Source organism: the organism of the source record quoted next, unplaced genomic scaffold, assembly GCF_019419815.1.
Source record: "Pyrus x bretschneideri cultivar Hongxiangsu unplaced genomic scaffold, Pyrus_bretschneideri_v1 Contig13, whole genome shotgun sequence".
NCBI classification, from domain to species: Eukaryota; Viridiplantae; Streptophyta; class Magnoliopsida; order Rosales; family Rosaceae; genus Pyrus; species Pyrus x bretschneideri.
This window is the reverse complement of record NW_025999424.1, coordinates 848,300-868,261: the sequence shown is the minus strand read 5'-3', so window position 1 is coordinate 868,261 and position 19,962 is coordinate 848,300. Positions and strand designations below refer to the sequence as shown.

The 19,962-nt window shown below is 39.5% G+C and overlaps 5 protein-coding genes across 12 annotated transcripts; 3 read left to right on the top strand and 2 right to left on the bottom strand.

Annotated features, from left to right (window-relative positions):
* Positions 1–755: 755 nt before the first annotated feature.
* LOC103960918 (cytochrome c1-2, heme protein, mitochondrial) lies at positions 756–3,905 on the bottom strand. Its single transcript, XM_009373411.2, has 8 exons — positions 3,750–3,905; positions 3,148–3,218; positions 2,635–2,852; positions 2,079–2,358; positions 1,924–1,995; positions 1,329–1,445; positions 1,171–1,236; positions 756–1,081 (listed from the first exon to the last, which is right to left on the bottom strand). The coding sequence occupies exons 2-8, from the start codon at positions 3,202–3,204 to the stop codon at positions 965–967; spliced, it is 927 nt and encodes a 308-aa protein (XP_009371686.1). The 5' UTR covers positions 3,205–3,218; positions 3,750–3,905; the 3' UTR covers positions 756–964.
* A 993-nt stretch (positions 3,906–4,898) lies between these two features.
* LOC103960917 (kelch repeat-containing protein At3g27220) lies at positions 4,899–7,403 on the top strand. 2 transcript variants are annotated; one of them, XM_048578821.1, is made up of 7 exons: positions 4,899–5,278; positions 5,578–5,766; positions 5,899–6,128; positions 6,258–6,428; positions 6,559–6,664; positions 6,782–6,988; positions 7,076–7,294. In XM_048578821.1, the coding sequence occupies exons 1-7, from the start codon at positions 5,048–5,050 to the stop codon at positions 7,076–7,078; spliced, it is 1,137 nt and encodes a 378-aa protein (XP_048434778.1). In that variant the 5' UTR covers positions 4,899–5,047; the 3' UTR covers positions 7,079–7,294. The 2 variants fall into 2 exon arrangements, with proteins under 2 accessions (XP_048434778.1, XP_009371685.1); XM_009373410.3 differs by having other exon boundaries at positions 4,901–5,278; positions 7,066–7,403.
* A 1,806-nt stretch (positions 7,404–9,209) lies between these two features.
* LOC103960916 (actin-histidine N-methyltransferase) lies at positions 9,210–13,312 on the top strand. Of its 7 annotated transcripts, none has more exons than XR_007256198.1 (13): positions 9,210–9,709; positions 9,840–9,915; positions 10,015–10,220; positions 10,321–10,407; positions 10,486–10,578; positions 10,749–10,903; positions 11,006–11,090; positions 11,182–11,268; positions 11,352–11,471; positions 11,566–11,667; positions 11,749–11,920; positions 12,019–12,991; positions 13,096–13,312. XR_007256198.1 is itself a non-coding variant. In XM_009373408.3 (12 exons), the coding sequence occupies exons 1-11, from the start codon at positions 9,338–9,340 to the stop codon at positions 11,914–11,916; spliced, it is 1,551 nt and encodes a 516-aa protein (XP_009371683.1). In that variant the 5' UTR covers positions 9,210–9,337; the 3' UTR covers positions 11,917–11,920; positions 12,828–13,312. The 7 variants fall into 7 exon arrangements, 3 of the variants coding, with proteins under 3 accessions (XP_009371683.1, XP_048434776.1, XP_009371684.1); XR_007256199.1 differs by having other exon boundaries at positions 12,019–12,998; XR_007256197.1 differs by having other exon boundaries at positions 9,211–9,709; positions 12,880–12,991.
* A 262-nt stretch (positions 13,313–13,574) lies between these two features.
* LOC103959655 (COP9 signalosome complex subunit 3) lies at positions 13,575–17,166 on the bottom strand. Its single transcript, XM_048578820.1, has 11 exons — positions 16,738–17,166; positions 16,236–16,351; positions 15,888–16,134; positions 15,313–15,370; positions 15,122–15,211; positions 14,923–14,988; positions 14,673–14,762; positions 14,325–14,483; positions 14,120–14,241; positions 13,937–14,009; positions 13,575–13,858 (listed from the first exon to the last, which is right to left on the bottom strand). The coding sequence occupies exons 1-11, from the start codon at positions 16,917–16,919 to the stop codon at positions 13,790–13,792; spliced, it is 1,272 nt and encodes a 423-aa protein (XP_048434777.1). The 5' UTR covers positions 16,920–17,166; the 3' UTR covers positions 13,575–13,789.
* A 968-nt stretch (positions 17,167–18,134) lies between these two features.
* On the top strand, positions 18,135–19,847 carry LOC103960915 (phosducin-like protein 3). Its single transcript, XM_009373407.3, has 3 exons — positions 18,135–18,573; positions 18,676–19,025; positions 19,571–19,847. The coding sequence occupies exons 1-3, from the start codon at positions 18,326–18,328 to the stop codon at positions 19,729–19,731; spliced, it is 759 nt and encodes a 252-aa protein (XP_009371682.2). The 5' UTR covers positions 18,135–18,325; the 3' UTR covers positions 19,732–19,847.
* The last annotated feature ends 115 nt before the right edge of the window (positions 19,848–19,962 follow it).

The window sequence follows — 19,962 nt, the reverse complement described above, 5'->3', positions numbered from 1 at the left end:
TTGCCATGTGGGTCCTATGACTGATAAGGGCAATGAGTCAATTGCAAGATATATTTGATTTAAATACCACTTAACTCAATTATGTTTGACAAACTCATCACCCAGTCATTAATCTCTTGCTTGTGAATAACCACCATCTCATCTCATCCCACACGAACTTTTGTTGAACATGGTGCCAAACTTTTGAATATTGAATTGGGATATATAAAGACTAAAGGCCTGACAGAGTTATGTGTGTCCGTGTCAATCCAATCACATCTTAAAACCCTAATCTCATTTAACCCATCAAACGGACCCTAACATCTTTGTAAGTAGGGAGCCCATTTTCGCCAAAGCATTGGTTTTATTGTTTTTTTGGGTATTATAACCGTTCTAGCTAATGTAGTTGCAACCACGTCTGTCGGCTGATTTTATTGTTAATTTTATGTTACATGTGGGACATGCTATGACCTTGATTTCCAATGCACTATTAGCTATCTAGAACGAAAGGGAGATGACCGGGGTAACACCGCCACTTAGTATCAAGGGACAAAGATACATTAATATCAAGATACAAATTTCGTGATGAGTGAGATACCATCAACGTCATCAAGGTAGATACGAAAAAAATTATTCAAAATTACATTTATGCCCATCATTTTTTTTTTTTCTGATATCTTTAATGAATTGTGAATAGAGGTCTACGCTCTTTCGGTTGACAAAATGAGTTTTGTTACTAAGAGAAAATTTGATCAAAATTCACATGCCCATGGAAAAAACATAAATATTCCATCTGTATGGAGTAGCTTTATTATATCTCTTAAAATGACACTCCTAGGGTCAACTCCATCACTAATTTCGGATTCGAGCCAATTTGACAAGGAAAGAAACGAAAGCCTATGATTACAATGTGAAAAAATTATTTCCAAAATAGGTCCTCGCCGGAAGCAAAACATTGAAGGAAACCAAAGTATGGCGGGTTGGCTTAGTTCACAACATCAAGAACCAGCTTGCGGGACTTGAGAACCGACCACTTTAAGCGCCGGTAGTATGCAGCTTGAAGTAGCGCCAGCGAGAGAACAAAGATCCATTTGAATCCCATCTGCATTTTCAAGACTCATCGTGTCAGGATATAAAATAGTTTCCGGCTTTCAACAATGTCAATAAGGGAGATTGCATAATGAAACTTACGAGTTTCCTCTCTTCCATTTCTGGTTCTGCAGCCCATGTCAAGAATGATACAACATCTTTCCCCATCTGCAACATAGCAATATTCGATTAGTTTGGGCAACCATTCAGAAAATAAGACTCACACGCTATATATACAGATACTTCTATCGTAAACCAACCTGAGCCTCAGTTGCAGGAGTACCATCTTCGTATTCAACAGCACCATCGTTAAGCATTTTAGGCATGGCAATTGCTCCACCAGGAAAGTATGGATTATAGTGCAGGCCCTCTCGGATCTACAAAGACCAGAGAAAATTTTGCAGTTGATAAGAATTACATGACATCACCGCCATTTCATAGAACCACAAATCCACGGACTCCATACACAAACATAATTCTCAGCAACATGGAGCTAAACACCAAATTGATGTTCACCGTTCAAATCTAATCTAATTACTCCCTCAAAGAAGAAAAAAAAAAAATCTAATGAATTACAACACTGACATTGATGCAAATACCAGACACTCACAGCCGAACAACAAATTAGCAATGACAACAGTACAACAGGGACCAGAGGGCCAACAAGCATACGAAATGGTATTTCCATTTTAGTCATAACTCAAAAATAGATGGGATAATAGTTGGGTCCGTAAAAGGCTAAATATACATTTTGCAATAGTAGTACAAAATCAGGATAGTGCAAATTCATATAAACATGTAAGCTTTCATGACATCCACAATTTTTTTCAGAATAAATATATGAATAAAAATTACCTGAACACCAGCTGGAGGATCACGGTAACCGGTGAGAAGGGCAAATACATAATTCTGACCATTGTGACGAGCCTGAAAGGACATGGGTGAGATATTTCCACGGGAGATAAAAAATACAAATCAATAAGAATTCATTAGCAGAAGACTGCAAGTACCTTTGTAATAAGACTCAAATCAGGAGGATATGCTCCACCATTAGCAAACCTAGCTGCCTGCTCATTTGCATATGGCTCCGGGAATCGATCACTAAGTTTACCAGGGCGAGTAAACATCTCACCCTCATCGTTAGGCCCATCAGTTACCTCAATTTCAGCTGCCATAGCCTTTGTCTCCTCTTCGGTATAAGCAACACCCACCAGATCACGGTAAGATATTAAAGACATGGAATGGCAGGATGCACAGACTTGTGTGTAAACCTGATGACCACGACGAATCCTGCAAGTAGAATTGAACTTGAACCATCAACAACCCACATTATGATACAACATTTCAGATAGAAAATAAGTATGGGATTCTTGCTTGGGGGAACAACAGAGTGCAGGGCCAGACATATAACCCAAAACATTTTGCAAAAACCAATGAAGCTCAATATATTATAAGATTTGACGCCATTAAGCTTCAGTTGCATCCTGTAAAAAACTTGTATTCACAAGAAATAAATAATTGAAAACACACACACACACACGTGTCATGGATTCTGTTTGAACTTACGAAGCATGATCATATGAGCTAAGGATTCCTGCGTGAGGCCAGGGGTAGTGTGGGCTGTCTAATCCATGTTCAGCCTCATCCGCAGATGCAACAGAAGTTGCAAAACTTAACAGTCCTGAAACACCTGCTCCAAGGAGCGCAAGTGCTCTGAGAGACCTTGTCCCCGCAGACCCAGCATCATCTTTCTTATGTGTTAGGGAAGCCAATAATGGAGAGGCCTGCAATCAAGTAGCATACAACAACCATTATTATGCTAATCTCGAATAGAAATTTACGATATTTCCACAAAAGAAAAGGTAAAGAGAGACTTAAATGATTGTTTTCTTTCTCTTCATTAAATGTGAATGTCATTTACTCTAAGAAGCAAACATGACTCACAAATGAAAAATCATAAGCCTAACTATATCTGGATGTTATCATAAAGTTCCAAGTAAGTAAACAAAAAGGACTGGAAATGTTGAATGCCCAAAAAGACAAACGAAAAGGGCACCGAGGCGGGACAAAGATTCTTACAGTAGATTGAGACTGAAGCTTCCTCCTCAATAACTGGCGGATCGCTCCTCCAGCCATTTCAGTCAATATTCCTGCCAGTTACCAAAACAAAAAAAAAAAAAAAAAATCGACTCATTGGTTAAAACAAAACATCCAATTGAGCAATGGGAGGCACAAAAGTTCTACTCTTTCTCAACTGCTCATCCATACTAGCACAATTACGACTACAAAAATAAGTCCAAAGCGCTACAACAACAAAAGCCTTGTCTCCCATTAACTGGGGTCAGCCGTATGAATGCTAGAACGTCACTGGGCTCGGTTTTGCCAATTCTAAGAGTTAATATGAATTAACACAACCGTAAGATCAATCACCGAAACAGAATCCCGGCGCAAAACGGAAATCAAATTTTCAATCGTAAGCTTATCTTACTGATACTCGTAATCGACTACCATTTCTCGATTGGAACAATCACAAAGTTAAAAGCTTTGACCGGCGCAACGATAACAAAGCATAAATACATACAGATACGAACCCTAAGTCGAGAGGAGAGCGCAGATCTGAGGAGGGTTGAGGGAAGCACAAAAATGAGAGAGAAAGAGAGGGAGAGATTGAAGGAACTCACAGTCGGACGGCGGTTGGATTCCGGGATGGGAAGGTCAAGGAGCCGCCGGAGCTCGGAGATCCAAAGGAAGAAGGAGAGGAAGAAGCAGCTGAAGACCTTAAGAAAATGGGGAACGACGCCTTTGTACCACACGCCCTCTCTCTCTCTCTCTCTCTCTCTCTCTAATCTCATTCGTTGTAGCGTGATTGGTTCTGGTGGGCTGATTGGCCCATTTGTGGGACCCAGCGGGTTCTGTTTTTGGGGTGGGCTTTTTTCGTAATCGTTGGTTAATTCCGCGCCACGGTTTCCTGTTTTTCGGCCGCAAGTCTTCGTTTCTCTTGAGAGACGGTCCTTTTCGAATTATAATTGGGATTGACATCTATTCCGGGTTTTTTGTTCGGAGTCCAGAATTCGCAAATTGAGAGATTCGGATTACTTAATTTCAATTTTATGCTCTTTATTAACCCATTTTACTGGTTATTTGTACAAGTATCTAAAAACTTGAACATCTCGTATCTCTTTCTCTCTGTTGAACAGTCCAAATTTCTCGATTTGCGGGCTCTAGAATCTCATTTCCTTATAATTGTACTATCATTTCCAAACGTTGGGCTTCGTCAATGTCGAATATGGACTTGAAGTTCGACTGGACCTATGCCTATGGTACAGAGTGGGCTTATTATGGATGGCCTGTTAGGGCTTTGGACGTTGCTTGTAAGAAATAAAACACAATGTAGACCAACCATGAGAAGAGAAAAACTTGTGTAGGGGTGCTTCCGTCCGTAGCCGTCTCACGTCAAAATATGAGATATAAATAGTTGGAATCGGAATAAAGGACCTGAATAAAGGATCTGAACCGTTAAAATTTGATTCAACGGCTCCAAATAAAGAGTCTCTCTAAAAGTTATAATAATTGTAACCGTTGGATTAAATTCCAACTGCTTAAATTCTTTAATCCTTAGACTCAGTTTATTTGGGTCCGAAAGGAAATCCAGTTCCTAAATAGTCAATAAAGAAATGACTTTTGTACACAAATTTACATTTATGCTCACTCTTATTTATTTATTTAAATTTTTTTAGATACATACGATGTTATTTATCTAAGAAATAGAAGAATAGGCTAATTTAATTCGAAAAATGAAAACCAGAAAGAAAGAAAAAACAGTTAGCCAAGGGGCCGCCAAGGCACATGAGAAAGTGAATGGAAACCATTGGCGCCCAACTCTTTTGCTCCTCAGAATCTTCGACGATTTTCTCCTCTTCCAATCACTCCTTTACTCTCTATAAATATTTTCCTGCGCATTCATGGCTTCCGATGAAAAATGACAAGATTTACGGCCCCAGATCAAACTCATCATTCTCCTTTTTCCGCGGCCAAATGGGTAGTTCTCACATCTTGCGCGGTTCTGCTCGGAGTGGCGCTCGCTGCAGATTTCCTCTGGGCTTCTTCTTCCTATTCTTCCTCTGCGTATTCCTTGATTGCTTCTAATTTGGTGCTTGATAAAGCTGGGACCTTTGTTGTACCAGATGCCACCGCCAATGAAGCTAATGTGGTGAGCCAATTGCATCAATGCCCATTTTTCTGATACCCATTTGGATTTTTTTTTTTTTTTTGTGTTTTTGAAGTTTGAATTGAATTTTCAGCCACATTGTTTCGAATTGAATCTGGGGTTTTGGGAATTTGGAAGAAAAAGATGGAAAATTTATGCTTGAGACATTTAATTTATGTTGTTTTGGAATTTGGGTAGTTGGTAAATATCTGAAATTTTACTGTTTCCCATATACAAATGGGTTTTCTGGTTTTGTATTTTGGTAGTTGCTGGATGGTTATGAATTTTTTACTCATATGCAGAAAGGAGTTGTGAAAGAAACAAAGGAACGTGCTCCGCAGAGGTTATTGTCTGGAACTTTTGCTGATATAGCTGCACCTGAATTACCATGGGAGCCTATGCCACCAGCACCCGTGCCTCGTCTAGACGGAGCTTCAGCTCAGATTAAGAATCTCTTTTACGTGTTTGCGGGATATGGAACTATTGACTATGTGAGGATCTTTATCTATCTTGCGCTTTTCTGTTCGAATGCCCGATGAATTTAAACCGATTCAATAGTGCAATGTGATGTTCCTTTCAAATTTTTGGTTTTGTTGTTCATGTTGTGTGCCTTGTCGTTATAGGTGCACTCTCATGTTGATATATTCAATTTCACTGACAACACATGGGTGGGAAGGTTGGATACTCCGAAAGAGATGGCGCATTCCCATTTGGGAGTGATCACTGATGGAAGATACATATATGTGGTATCAGGCCAATATGGTCCTCAATGCCGAGGGCCCACAGCTCGTGCATTTGTGCTGGACACGGAGACAAAGAAATGGAGCAGTTTGCCCCCATTACCTTCCCCTCGGTATATATATTTTGGTTAAGTCTTGTGTCAATCATGCTACGCCGTACTCGGTCAAAATACATTGGTTTATTGAGTCGGATGATATCTTCTTTTATCTGCATATGGTTAATTTAACAAGAGAATTTGCAGGTATGCTCCAGCAACTCAACTGTGGAGAGGCAGACTCCATGTGATGGGTGGCAGCAAGGAAAACCGCCATACACCCGGCACAGAGCACTGGAGTCTTGGTGTGAAGGATGGAAAAGCATTGGAGAAAGTGTGGCGGAAAGAAGTACCCATACCACGCGGGGGACCTCACAGGTTTCTTGAGTACCCCTGATATTTGGATTGCCATCAATTTTAATCACCTCAAAATTTTCCTCTCAGAAAAACTTGAATCCCGTGAGTTCGTTTTACTGTCTTCTAATCATGATAATCAATCTTCTAACAGGGCTTGTGTAGTGTACAATGATCGCCTTTTCGTAATTGGTGGTCAAGAGGGTGATTTTATGCCCAAGCCTGGGTCACCAATTTTCAAATGTTCACGCAGGCACGAGGTATTATCGCGTGTTCATTAGACCATCTACCGTCCTTGGATTTTATCAGCTAGCCATAATGTTCATGACTTAATCCATGCTACTATCCTCTTACAGCCTCGGTACTTAATGTTTCAGGTGGTTTACGGTGACGTTTATATGTTGGATGACGAAATGAAATGGAAAGTTTTACCTCCTATGCCAAAACCAGACTCTCACATAGAGAGCTCTTGGGTACTTGTCAACAATTCTATCATCATCACCGGCGGAACAACAGAAAAGAACCCGGTGACCAAAAGGATGATCCTCGTAGGCGAGGTCTTCCAATTTCGCTTAGACACCATGGTACTATTCTTCTCCCATCACTAGAAACTTTACATCACAAATCATTCATTGTGCTTCGGTCTACTTATATGTTGCAGACTTGGTCAGTGATCGGAAGGCTTCCCTACCGGATAAAAACCACGTGCACCGGTTTCTGGAACGGTTACTTGTATTTCACGTCTGGACAGCGGGACAGGGGACCGGATAATCCACAGCCTAGGCAGGTCCTTGGAGATATGTTTAGGGCCAAGTTGCGTTTGTAGTCCAATTTTGTCACCTCAACCATTCACACCTCCTTGGTTGCTAATCGGATCATTTTTGTCGATCTTTTTTTCTCTACCTAGATCGTTGTTCGATAGATGTTACTTTCGAACTTGTGTTCGCAATTATATACGAAAACTGTGAGTAATCAAATTTGCCTTTCATTTTTCATTCACTAGGTGAGTAGCTATGACAATCGCATTTACAGTGTATTGGCTATTTTTATATTTATTTTTTAGAGAAAATTGGAGTAATAGTCCCGAACTTTGATTCAATTTGAGCTTTGGCTTCTGAACTAAAAATTTGTGAGTACTAGTTCTTGAACTTGTTATAATGTGGAGCAATAGTATTTTTTTGCTAAGTTCGTTAGAACTTCTGTCTAAAATAAAGAGTTTAAAGGAGGCAAAACATTGATGAAAATTCTAAGAAAGTCAAAATGATCATTGCTCAACATTATTACAAGTTCACATAATCATAAAAAAAATTAATTCAGAAATTAAATTTCTAAAATTGAGAAATTAAAAGACCATGGCTCCAGTTACCTCTATTTTTTATTTTATTTTTATAATTATAGCGGTTTAGAGTTATTTTGCAAAGTGGACTGTGCAATGTTAGGACAAGAGAAGTTCGAGGACTTGGGTTCGTTTGACATTGTGTTTATTTTTATTTTATTTTATTTTTTTGGAAACAAGGGAAAACAGCCAAGGCAAAGAAGCCAAAAGAAAAACAAGAAAGCCCACAGAGAGGCAAACACCAAGGAGACATACAAGTAGTGAAAAGGGGTAGGACATTAAGACCCCTTCACCGAGTGGAAGCGTCACCCCAATCACCACCACAACAAACTTAATGTGGACATGGCAGACCATCATTGTTCAAAACAAAGATCAACGAAGATGGGGGCCGATCGACCCAAACAACATCACTTATCTTCGAAAAACCAACTGACGCAAGCTCATGCGCCACACCATTAGCTGATCTAGGCACCCAAGACCAGCGACAGTTCTGGAACTTCTCCCACCACCCCAACCCCCCCCCCCCCCCCCCCCAAAACCCAAGTTGCTTGACCCGAGCCAACAAAGGGTAAGACTCCCAACTGCCCATATCCAGAGAATCTGACATTGCGTTTATAGTTATGGACCTTATGACACTTTGCATAGGTTTATCAAGAGTTATATGTGTGCTATCTTAACGTGTTTGACTTGAGATTGGCTTTTTATTTAAAATGATCTTTGAGATTTGACATAACTTTCTACTTCAGTCCTGATAATGAATATTGATAGAAGTGGTTCATGAGTTTGTCCAAGGTGAATCATTTTGGTATTTCTATGAAAATCTATCAATATTCTCGTTAAGAGAGGAGTTGATTTGACAAAAAATACTCTTTAAAAGGTGGTCATGTGATTCACGTGACAATTAACGAGGATATTGACAAATTTTTCACGAAATGATCAAAATGATTTACGGTGGATAAACTCATGGACCGCTTTTATTGATTTTCATTGGCATGGATCAAAATGAAAAGTTATGTCAATCTCAAAAACTATTTTAGATAAAGCCCTTTAAAATTAGAACTTTTAAGTATTAGAGTATGCAATACTCGTGTGAAGTCCAATTATTACAAGACGCAAATGCTTGGTCACCTAAAAAGTGAATTTTAGAAGTGCTAATGGTATTTGAAGAACTTTTATTTAGGGAAGATAAAACATTTACCTCCTCTAATCATTTTAATTAATCAAGCTTAAATAAGACAATATTTAAGATCTTGAGACAAATAAATACAACAGTAAAATATCATAGAGATTGTTCAGTATGTTCGAAAACGAACACACGTTATATGTTATTATATAAAATTTCTTTAACTTTTATTAATATAATAGACGTACTCTTCTGTTTTCAAAATTTTCAAATAATAAAAATTAAATTGTTTGTTCATCAAATCGTCCTATGGCAAGTTCCCAGCTGTGAGTGTGAGACCACAAAACACCACCAAACGGTATCTTCGTTTCCCTCCAATCGGATTTACGGTGCCAAATTCCGTGCTCTTATCCCTCCAATTCCTCCTCAGTCCCTCTCTCTCTCTGTGAATTGTTCAAATCCCACCCCTCCGCCATGGAGCTCAGTCCTCGGCACCACCGGTGCATTTGCTTGGAGAGTGTTGGCTCGTCCTCCTCCTCTCACCGCCCTCTCCTTGTTTCAATTTCGCCTCGGAAGACCAGGCTCCTCAGGTCCGTACCTTCTTTCAGATCGATTCGCCAGAGAAATCTGTGCTCCGCCTCCAGCTCCGAGACGTTGGTTGGGTCGCGGAAGGAGGACGGCGGCAAGCACAGTCAGGTCGTGAGCAAGAAAGACGAGGAGGAAGACTTGAAATCTTGGATGCACAAGAACGGGCTGCCTCCTTGCAAGGTCGTGCTCAAGGAGAAACCTTCGTACGACGAGAAGCTCCGGCCCATTCACTACGTTGCTGCAAGCGAAGATCTTGAGGTGATGAGACTGAAATTTTTGAGATTGAAATTCTGTAATTTAATTCATAAAGTTCATTGGGTTTTAGTACTTTGAGTTTCTTGGGGATGGGTTTTGATTCTTGTGTTCTTTGAATTGTTGTAATTGCTAGGTTGGTGATGTCGCATTTTCGGTGCCGGATTCCTTAGTTGTGACTCTGAAGAGAGTGTTAGGGAACGAAACACTTGGTAATGTGCGTTGTTTATTGTTCGATTTCTCGACTTTTCTAATGAATGTTCGTAGTCAATGGGATACATAATGTGTATTTTGCTTGTTTTATTTTGCAGCTGAATTATTAACTACGAACAAATTATCGGAATTGGCATGCTTGGCATTGTATCTGATGTATGAGAAGAAACAAGGAAATAAGTCATTTTGGTATCCCTATATAAGAGAGCTTGATCGTCAGCGAGGGAGGGGTCAGTTAGCGGTGGAGTCACCCCTTTTATGGTCAGAAGCGGAACTGGCTTATCTTACAGGAAGCCCCACAAAGGTATCTTATGCTACAATCGCTGTACATGCTTCTGTTAAAGTTATGGAATTCTTCCGTAATTCAAAATGTTCTAGCTTACTTTCTTGTGGTGATGAATCAGGCCGACGTTCATGCAAGGGCCGAAGGAATTAAAAGGGAATATAATGAGCTTGACACGGTCTGGTTTATGGCTGGTTCCCTATTTCAGGTATTACTCAAGTGTCTTTGACTGACACTAGTGTTGTTGTAGCCAATGATATGGACTTAAATTTACTTCATTTTACAGCAATACCCATATGACATTCCTACGGAGGCCTTCCCATTTGAGATATTCAAACAAGCTTTTGTTGCAGTTCAGTCTTGTGTAGTGCATTTGCAGGTAAGTTCTTCATTCCATCGGTAATATATTTTCTTGTTACAATTAACTCACACAAAAATAAGAAAAAGGGTATAAATAGTTTCTTAAGGGCTACACATCCCTCTTGGTGCCGTGCATTTCTAAATCAAGCCCTCTGGATTTCTTACATATTTTTCCCCTTTCCAACGCAGAAAGTTAGTTTGGCTCAGAGATTTGCTTTGGTTCCTCTTGGGCCCCCATTGTTAGCTTATGGAAGCAACTGTAGGGCAATGTTGACAGCTATTGATGGCGCTGTTCAACTAGTGGTCGATAGGCCATATAAGGCAGGGGAGTCTATTGCTGTTTGGTATGTTATTTGAATTTTTCAAGATTATGTAGCTATAGTGTGGCCTTATCATGTTACTGCCATGTAGAAATCATTAAAATGTAATTTGGTGAAATATTGCAGGTGTGGACCACAGCCCAATTCAAAGTTGCTTATAAACTATGGTTTTATTGATGAAGATAATTCTTATGACCGTTTGGTGGTTGAGGTAAATTCTGGACAATTTCATAAGCTTGTCAGTTCTGTTTATGTCAAATGTGTGTTTGTTTGAAAGATCCCATATTTCCTATGTGTTCCAGGCAGCTTTGAATACCGAGGACCCACAATACCAAGATAAAAGAATGGTTGCACAACGAAATGGAAAACTATCAGTACAAACTTTTCAGGTGTGTACTTAAAACTATTTCCCTTAAGAAAGTTATAACATGATTTTCTGCATTAGTTCTTTTATCTGCCTCATTGCTTTCAGGTATACGTGGGAAAGGAAAAGGAAACGGTCTTCGATATACTTCCCTATCTGCGACTGGGCTATGTTTCAGATCCTTCAGAGATGCAGTCTGTTATCTCTTCTCAAGGTCCAATTTGTCCGGTAAGTTAACTTTTATGTCTTTTGTCTTTAATGAAGCAAAAGCTTTTATGGTGATAAATGACATGTCCTGCTGCTGGACATAATAAACTTCTAGGTGAGTCCTTGTATGGAACGAGCAGTGTTGGACCAACTGGCTGATTATTTTAGAACGCGGCTGGCTGGCTATCCAACTACATTGAGTGAAGATGAGTCTTTGGTAATCTTGGCTCTGTCAAATTTGTTGCGATACCAGGTTATTGCTAGGTGAATTCAAATTAATATTCTCACTCCTGTGCAGTTGGAAGACGCTAATTTGAATCCAAAGAAGCGAGTTGCTACACAGCTTATCAGACTAGAAAAGAAAATGCTCCATGCATGCCTGAAGGTGGTAGTTGATTTGATAGACCGGTTACCAGATGACACTATATCACCATGCCCAGCTCCTCATGCCCCTTCGTTGAAATAAAAAGGTGTGCACGTTGCTTAATGCTTATGTATTTGTCTTTTGCAACTATATTTGATATGGACGAACTGCGTGCAAAAACAACTAATTTCTTTTTTGTGAAAGACTATGGAACTTCTGTGCACTACGTGATTTAGTTCAAGTGGTAGAACATAATGCGGTTAAGTTGACGGAAATTTGTGAATGTGCTGGGATACGGGCAAAGAAAGAGAGTGCGTGGGAACAAATGTTACTAAGAATCTTAAAAGCAGTGGTATTTTTTCAAAAGATACATGGAAATTGAATGACTTTAGTTGAATTATGTTGGACCGAACAATCTGCAACCTAGCGTGAGGAACCTAAAAAACTATTCGAACTCTGTTTATCCGTATCTTTCTGCTCCACAACATATGATGTCTTGTTTCCTTGAGAGGTGATCATTACTTGTGTTAGTTTCCTCGACAAGATTTTACTGCGCTTGTCTGTTTAAATCCGTTGTCGTTAGGGGATTTCTGGAGTTTTAGGGCTTGTTTGGATGTGCTTTTAAAATAACTGAAAACGCTTTGAGAGTAAATATTTTCTGCAAGAAGCACATAACATTACTTGTGTTAGTTTCCTCGACAAGTTTTACTGCGTTTGTCTGTTTGAATCCGTTGTTGTTAGGGGATTTCTAGAGTTTTAGGGCTTGTTTGGATGTGCTTTTAAAATGACTGAAAGTGCTTTTAGAGTAAATATTTTCTGCAACAAGTACCAGTTATGTGCTTCTTGCAAGAAGCATTTTAAGTGTTTTTTCAGGATTTACTTGCATCTTTACTAATGATTGATTCTAAAAACATTTTCATTAAAAGCGCTTAAAATCCAAACGAGCTCGTAGCCTTATTGCGTTTGCTTTAACGTTAATTTCTGATTGCTAACAGAATAGAAACATTTCGTAGTTGAACAGATGCAGCCTACAAAGTTCCTTTCCAAAACCATTTATTTTTGCAGATAGATCAAAGGAAGTGGGCAACGGACAGGGCAACCAGGAGAACCGTAATATTTGTCTGTCCCTCCATCAGTCAGGCATCAACGAGGAGAGAATCAGGCATATTTGTATTCAGTAAGCTGTAAATTCCTTTCCACTTGCTTGTCAGCATACAATATGATCCCACCCGACAGTCCCCATCGTATATTCCCCCGAATTCATTTTCTTCCTACCTTCAGATGAATGCGGTGTCAACAGAGAACCGCCTTGTAAACGGGCAAAGAACGAAGGGAAACAAAAATGGAATGAAGGATCGATGCCTTGATGATTTTGGTAGTAGATGTAATCTTGGTCATTCTCTGTAAATGTGAATCGGGATGACCACCCTCTTGGTCCAGTCCAGTTGCGTTCAATGTACATTACTGAGTTCAGAATATGCATACCTTTCATGTAAAATATAAGGCTCGTTTAAATGTGCTTTTAAAATGACTAGAAGTGCTTTTAGAAAAAATGTTTTTTTGGTTTCAAAAGCACTTAAAATACTTTATGTGCTTCTTCCATGAAGCACTTTAAGTGCTTTTCCAGAATTTACTTGCATTTTTACTAAGAATTGGTTACAAAAATGCTTTGAGTCATTTTAAAAGCATATTCAAACAAGCACATAATCTGTTGATTCTCTTACCACTGCACATGCATAATTTCGGCCTTCGCTCAAAACTGATCAAAAGAAAAGTTAACATAAAGCATGTTCAAAATTGGTTCCATAAATAGACGGTAGCCAGAGACACCTCTGCCTCGTTTGGGAGAAAATGACTCAGAACCTTCCGTCTCTTTGCACAATAAGTAGCCAAAAAAAACAATTTCAGTGCTGCAGCATCTTTGTCCATCTCCATTCTCAACTTCAAGTCGATATGTTGAGTGATACTGCTTGATTCATATAATGAACTTCTGGGGGACGCCATCAAAATCATCGAAGTCAAATCTCTGCCGCTCTCTTCCAGTCTGAACATGTATGCAGGTATTAGTCTGATTAACCAACTACTAACTAGTTTAGTAACGCTACGGAAACAATTCACTCACCTTTGACATGAACAAAGGATCGGTTGAGATGTTTTCATCAATAGCAGTCAGCTTCCTTGACAGTGCCATTATCCTGGATGGAGAGGAGAGAAAAATAAAATGGTAAAAACGATGTGCCACCGCTTCTCCCACAGACAAAAGAAAAGAATAATGCAAAATTTTATTGATATCCAACCAATTTACCTCTGTATTGATGAATCAATATGTTCAATCATGTGACAGGTTTTATATTGCTCAGGATCCTCAAGAAATCTAACCATTCCATCCTTCTGGTTAATTGTAGCGAATATCTCACCATCTTCAATCTATACTTTGATAAAAGATAACATTAGTGTACAATACAAAGATTTGTGATTCCGATACTTTATTGCTAATACTTTTGATTTACCATTCGTAGCACATGCATTTCTGCTTCCTTAGCGCTGTTTAGTTGAACGCTGTTGGCTATGTCTTGAAGGGAAAGAGTCAAGTATGTTTGAGTCAGTCTCTGAATGTTTCGCTTATACATGGAAGATATAACCTGCTTCACCAGTCCAAGATTGTTGTCCTAGGGAAAAAAAAAAAAAAGAAAAAAAAAACACAATTCCAAAGCCTCGTTAAGAAGACTGAAGAATTCGAGTCAGAGACTCGCAGGTTACAGAGAGATCATGTTGCGTCATCTTTTTCTTTGACATCATGGATCCAACAAACAACCAAAGTGAAAAACAACAGGATGAAATCATCATAAAAAACTCACATTTTCATACTTTTCCCTGTATTTGTCAACCAAGGCCTCCAAATCTACAATTTTTCCACTGACATAGCAGTTTGCCAATTCAATGTAGGGCTGCTCGAAAGAAAGTTAAAAACCAAATAAAGTCATTAGAGTGGGTAAGTTTAAATGCTAGCCTACAATGGAATGAATGATTATATCAGGGTTTAAATAATAAAGTAATCCATTAAAGAAAATACATGTAGCAAAGAGCAGCGCTCAACTTTTGCATTACCTGAGAAAAGTTCTTTAGATTCCTCTGAGCTACTGAAGAGGTGTATTTAGGAAGACTGGTAGAGAACTGTCACCAGGAAAAGAACAATCATCAAATTATCCTCAAATAAATTTACAGCGCAAACAGATGAACTCGTCAAGTCAAAACGATGTCAAATTAAATCTAAAGGTAGATGGATCTATGAGAAGAAAAGGCATACATTCCAATTGTGAATGAGTGAAACTAATATATGCTTTTTGTACGCTTCGACAGCTATTGCATTAACAACAGTCATTGGAGATGTTACAACCTGGGAAATATGATTTGGGTTTAGAATGGACAAGTAAATCAAACTTCTTATAGAAGATAACTTAAATGTATAAGAAGGAAAACTGAATATAGATCACAGACATTGTGAAGAAGCTCCAACGCTTTGCGAAAACGCTTTTGTCCTATGCATATCATCCCCCTACAATGATGTCAAACATGAAATAGAGTCAGAAATATCCTGAGCAACACAAAATCCTCAAAGTGAAACATGACAACAAAGCAAGGACACTTCCATGAAGAAAATGAAAGTAATTTCCTCAAGGACTAAAAATAGGGGCTGGTTTGGTATTGTTGTGCTTTAAAACAAAAAAGTCTTTCTGCTGTGCTGTAAGAATAAGCAACAGCGTGTTTGGTAAACTTTTTTGTGAAAGTGCTTTTGAAAAAAAAAAAAGCAGTATTATGGTGTTTGATCAACTTTTAGGTAAAACAGACGTGAAAAAAAGCTGGTTTTCAAAGCTGGGTTTTGCAGCTTCATGTTTTTGGCTTTTTTTCACCCAAAACTGTGAAAAAAAGCTGAAGCTGAATGTTTATCAAACATAAAAAAGCTCCCAGCTTTTTTTGATAGCCAATTTTTTCGATTTCACCTCAGTACCAAACTAGGGCTTAGTGAAAGCAAACTGAAACAAAGATAACACTGCGTAGAAAGAGCAACCAACCCGTAATAGCAATAGAGAAAAAGATCCCTTGGCTGATCAACCTCAAATATGTCATCATCTAAAATAGAATATCCAGCTTTATAGGATTTTGACAACAAACAAAGAAGAAGAAACTCTGGATGCAAAGAAGTCAAGTGTTCTGAGGAGGCCTGAATTTTCCGAATGGCTGTCAGCATCGGTGCCACGCCTCGCAATGGTGCTTCAAGCAGCATAACTTGATCCTTGAACCTCTTGCAAACAGATATGACTACAAACCACACAAATCAACGGAAAGAGAAACAACAGGTGCAGTTTAACAGCATTTACGCAAGTCGAATAAATAAGTAAAGATGAATAGTGAATACATACATTTATCAGGCTGCAAACGAATCTGCTCTGCAGCACAGGAATTGATAAATCTGGCAATGGGCAAGACCAACGCACTCGCCTGCTCCTTTGAAATCGAACCAGATGAGCATGCCTCCCTGTCACCGCATTCACAAACCCATGACACAGTCAGTTTCACCGATTTTCAAATGCTGGTAACTAGTAACCACGCGGAATTATAAACAAATGAACCACACGCTATAAATGCTTTCGACAATCAAACTTGTGATCTCAAATGCAATTTCAAGCACTGACAGAATTCTTAATTCAGAGTTCGTAGAATTTATTAAAAGATGCATCTAAAATCGTTTACTCAATCACCAAACAGTGGATTAGGTCACAGTTCCCGCTCTCTCTCCCCCAATAACCAAACACATTGCACATGACGCTGTCTGACTGATCCTAGGGCATCCAATACCGAAAACGAAAAATACAAAGATAAAATTCGAAAACCAGAAGTGTTAAGAGTGACGAAGAGGCTCACAGGATGTAGAGGTATCCGAGAGAGTGCTTGGCAGGGTCGAGCTGGTCGAGAACGGGAAGCAACCGAGTCGACTCGGCGTAGAGCGACTCCTGCGCTTGCTTCAGAAGGGCGTGAAGGTGCGGGATGTCGTCTGAGCTCGAAAGCCCTTGGATGTTCGCCACCAGAGCTTGCACGGGTTCCATGGTTTCCGGTCGAGTTTCCGATTTCTGAGAACCCGGGAGCGGAGACGAGAGAGAAAGCTTCGGGAGCTCGCTCTGGGTTTGGGTGTGTGTGTTTTTGGTGTACGATTCGATTCGAAACACGATCAATGAAACACGGGGATCGATTCGCCCATTTAGCTGAGTTGAGCGGGGAAGGTTCGAGGAGTAAAACTCGGTTGTACAGAGGTCGGGTTTTATGACAAATGCTCCTGAAATTGAGTTACTCCGGTCTTTTGAAATTGAAATTATAAATGTAACATTTGAATATGATTGTCGCAAATTAATATGCTTATGTTAAAGTTTTGTCAAAAGTTTTGTTAATACGTTGATGTGGTAAATCTTGATTAGACTTGTAAGGGCTTTTTAATCAAAATGGTTATTAAGATTTGCATAACTTTTTACTTTACTCCTTAAATTTAAAATCAATAGAATTGGTTCATGAGTTTGTCTACAATCAATCATTTTGGTCTTTCCATGAAAATTCTCCTTAAAATAACAAAAATGCCCTTAATTTTTTTTGTCAAATTATTTTGGCCTACGGTTTATTAAATTGAGGATATATTTGTTATTTTGATCCTTGTTTAACATAATTTTTTACCGAATGACCAAAATGATTGATGGTGGACAATATCATGGACCACTTTTATTAATTTCAAATCTCAGGGACCAAAATGAGGAGTTATGCAAAGCTCAAAGATTATTTTGGTTAAAAAACCGACTTGTGAGTTCATATATGACACGTCAACACATGAATAGAAGTTTGACAGAACTTTAACAGAATGATTGCATTGATTGGCGCCACTCATATTCAAAAACTAGATTGCTTATCAACAGACAACCCGCATTGCCCTCTTCACGTTGGACAAAATATAGAAGTTCTCATCTATTTCTGCTTTCAAAATATCTTTGATATAATGAATATTCTTATTCAAGTTAGTCCTTCCTATCAAACAAGCCTTAGAGTCACGTTTTAAAGAAGTTATTCACAGACTATCGTAAAGTGAGACGCAAAATATAGTCAAGAGAGAAGGGAGGATTATCTCACTTTAATTGAGCCTATAAAAATCACCTTCCAAACTAAAGCCCATTCAATAGGCCTAGTAATTAAAAAATGCCCATTTGTTCGGGGCCTAAAAATCAAAGTAGGCCCAAAGTGAAGGGATATCTCTCTCTTTTTCTCTCACTGGAAGAACTGGATCCTTCTCTTCCCGCTGTCGCTCCTATTTCTCTCCTCATAGTTTTGCTCCCTCTCTCTCTGTCTTCGAATTTGAACCCCAATTCGAAATTCACTCCCAAATTGGTCGACGCCATTGACGACCACAGATATCAATTTCGAGTTTTTCTCATCTACTTGTTTGGTGACGAATACCGGAGAGTGAGAGAGAGAAATGGCGGACTATCACTTTGTGTACAAGGACTTGGAGGGAGCATCGACTCAGTGGGACGACATACAGAGAAAGCTCGGGAACCTTCCCGCGAAGCCACCGCCGTTCAAGCCGCCGAAGTTCACACCGGCTCAGGACGAAGCCTCCCTTCCCAAAGACAAGTCCTGGATCGATGAGAAATCCGAGCAGGACCTCGAAGACCTCGAGGACAATCCCGATCTCGACGACGATCGCTTCCTCGAAGAATACAGGTCCTCACAGTTCAATTTTTTTTTTCTTTTTTTTTACCTAATTACTGCTTTATTTACTTGAAATTGAGACCGTAAATGTGAAAAATTTGGCGGTTTGGACAGGAAGAAGAGGCTGGCGGAGCTGAGAGAAGCAGCCAAAGTTGCGAGGTTCGGATCGGTGGTGCCGATTTCGGGATCGGATTTCGTGCGGGAGGTGTCTCAGGCGCCGCCGGATGTTTGGGTGGTTGTGATTTTGTACAAAGAAGGAATCGCCGAGTGCGGGGTTTTGATGCAGTGTATGGAAGATTTGGCAACGAAATATCCCGCTACAAAATTCGTCAAGATAATATCGACGGACTGCATTCCGAACTACCCTGATCGGAATGTTCCGACTGTTTTAGTGTACAACAGTGGGAATGTCAAAGCTAACTACGTCGGCTTGCAGAGCTTTGGCCGCAGATGCACACCTGAAGGTATTTCATATTTCTTTTCTTTATACAAGTGATATTTACTTTAAACCAATCTAAACGGCGGGATAGAGTTCGGACTCTAGTGCATAGAGAAACATATTATGTAGTTACGCTCATGTCTGCAATGAAATTTTAAGCTTTTAACTCGATTAGGTTAACACAATGTGTTGTTTTGAACACGAATTACTGTGAGAAATGGATTCAAGTTGACATGGACTGTGAGGAAGTAGGCATTTTTGGTTTGAGTACTTGGCGCCAATTGAAATCCTTGGCGCAAAAGAGCGCAGTGGCGTTCTAGGATTCATACAGTCAACCCTGCCTAATGGGATAAGGCTTTGTGTTGTTCTAATCTACGGGGAGGGGGATTGGAACTTGGGTGACTGGAGCAGATACACTGGAAGTTGTGGCCTTTTGCTGTAATATGAGATCGTTTTGGTTTGGATCCCGTCCATGATTAGTATGCTGAGGCTCTTGATGTGAACCATTGTTCTATTGAAACGCTTAAAACTCATTTTAACGAATTTTTCTGTGCTGTGCTGAAATATCAGGTGTGGCATTACTTCTGTGCCAATCAGATCCTGTACTTAATGATGGCCTGAGTGGAAATGATCGGTCGAGGCAAGCTGTGATCGATGGAGTTCGCAGGAGGTTTATAGAGAAGGTTGTGACAGAGCATGAAGACATTGATGATGGGTCCTCGAGCGATTAGAACCCCGGTAACTTTATATTGGTTTCTGTAATAGTTTGGGTTTATAACTTTTTGCATTGGTTTCTGTAAGAGTTTTTGAGTTTACAAGTGAATCAGATGACACTCGTTTGTGCTTCTTTCTTGTTCGTGTACGGCGTGTATGGTTGCACTGTTTGTGAAAGGTTATGATTCTGATGTGTTAACTTGAGTGGAAGAATTGAATGAATTTGATTTTTAAGAATCGTTAAGCAG

What these genes read in the sequence shown, in the direction of transcription:
- LOC103960918 (XM_009373411.2), bottom strand. Translation starts at nt 3,204, where the DNA reads ATGGCTGGAGGAGCGATCCGCCAGTTATTGAGGAGGAAGCTTCAGTCT. An exon ending in ATTTGAGTCTTATTACAAAG is followed by an intron (nt 1,996 to 2,078) that starts GTACTTGCAGTC and finishes ATGTCCTTTCAG; the next exon opens with GCTCGTCACAATGGTCAGAA. An exon ending in ATCCTCCAGCTGGTGTTCAG is followed by an intron (nt 1,446 to 1,923) that starts GTAATTTTTATT and finishes TGGTCTTTGTAG; the next exon opens with ATCCGAGAGGGCCTGCACTA.
- LOC103960917 (XM_009373410.3), top strand. Translation starts at nt 5,048, where the DNA reads ATGACAAGATTTACGGCCCCAGATCAAACTCATCATTCTCCTTTTTCC. An exon ending in GATATGGAACTATTGACTAT is followed by an intron (nt 5,767 to 5,898) that starts GTGAGGATCTTT and finishes TTGTCGTTATAG; the next exon opens with GTGCACTCTCATGTTGATAT. An exon ending in CCACGCGGGGGACCTCACAG is followed by an intron (nt 6,429 to 6,558) that starts GTTTCTTGAGTA and finishes ATCTTCTAACAG; the next exon opens with GGCTTGTGTAGTGTACAATG.
- LOC103960916 (XM_009373408.3), top strand. Translation starts at nt 9,338, where the DNA reads ATGGAGCTCAGTCCTCGGCACCACCGGTGCATTTGCTTGGAGAGTGTT. An exon ending in CTTGTGTAGTGCATTTGCAG is followed by an intron (nt 10,579 to 10,748) that starts GTAAGTTCTTCA and finishes TTTCCAACGCAG; the next exon opens with AAAGTTAGTTTGGCTCAGAG. An exon ending in TGAGTGAAGATGAGTCTTTG is followed by an intron (nt 11,668 to 11,748) that starts GTAATCTTGGCT and finishes ACTCCTGTGCAG; the next exon opens with TTGGAAGACGCTAATTTGAA.
- LOC103959655 (XM_048578820.1), bottom strand. Translation starts at nt 16,919, where the DNA reads ATGGAACCCGTGCAAGCTCTGGTGGCGAACATCCAAGGGCTTTCGAGC. An exon ending in CTCGGATACCTCTACATCCT is followed by an intron (nt 16,352 to 16,737) that starts GTGAGCCTCTTC and finishes ATGCGGTGACAG; the next exon opens with GGAGGCATGCTCATCTGGTT. An exon ending in ATCTAAAGAACTTTTCTCAG is followed by an intron (nt 14,763 to 14,922) that starts GTAATGCAAAAG and finishes TCTTTCGAGCAG; the next exon opens with CCCTACATTGAATTGGCAAA.
- LOC103960915 (XM_009373407.3), top strand. Translation starts at nt 18,326, where the DNA reads ATGGCGGACTATCACTTTGTGTACAAGGACTTGGAGGGAGCATCGACT. An exon ending in CGCTTCCTCGAAGAATACAG is followed by an intron (nt 18,574 to 18,675) that starts GTCCTCACAGTT and finishes CGGTTTGGACAG; the next exon opens with GAAGAAGAGGCTGGCGGAGC. An exon ending in CCGCAGATGCACACCTGAAG is followed by an intron (nt 19,026 to 19,570) that starts GTATTTCATATT and finishes CTGAAATATCAG; the next exon opens with GTGTGGCATTACTTCTGTGC.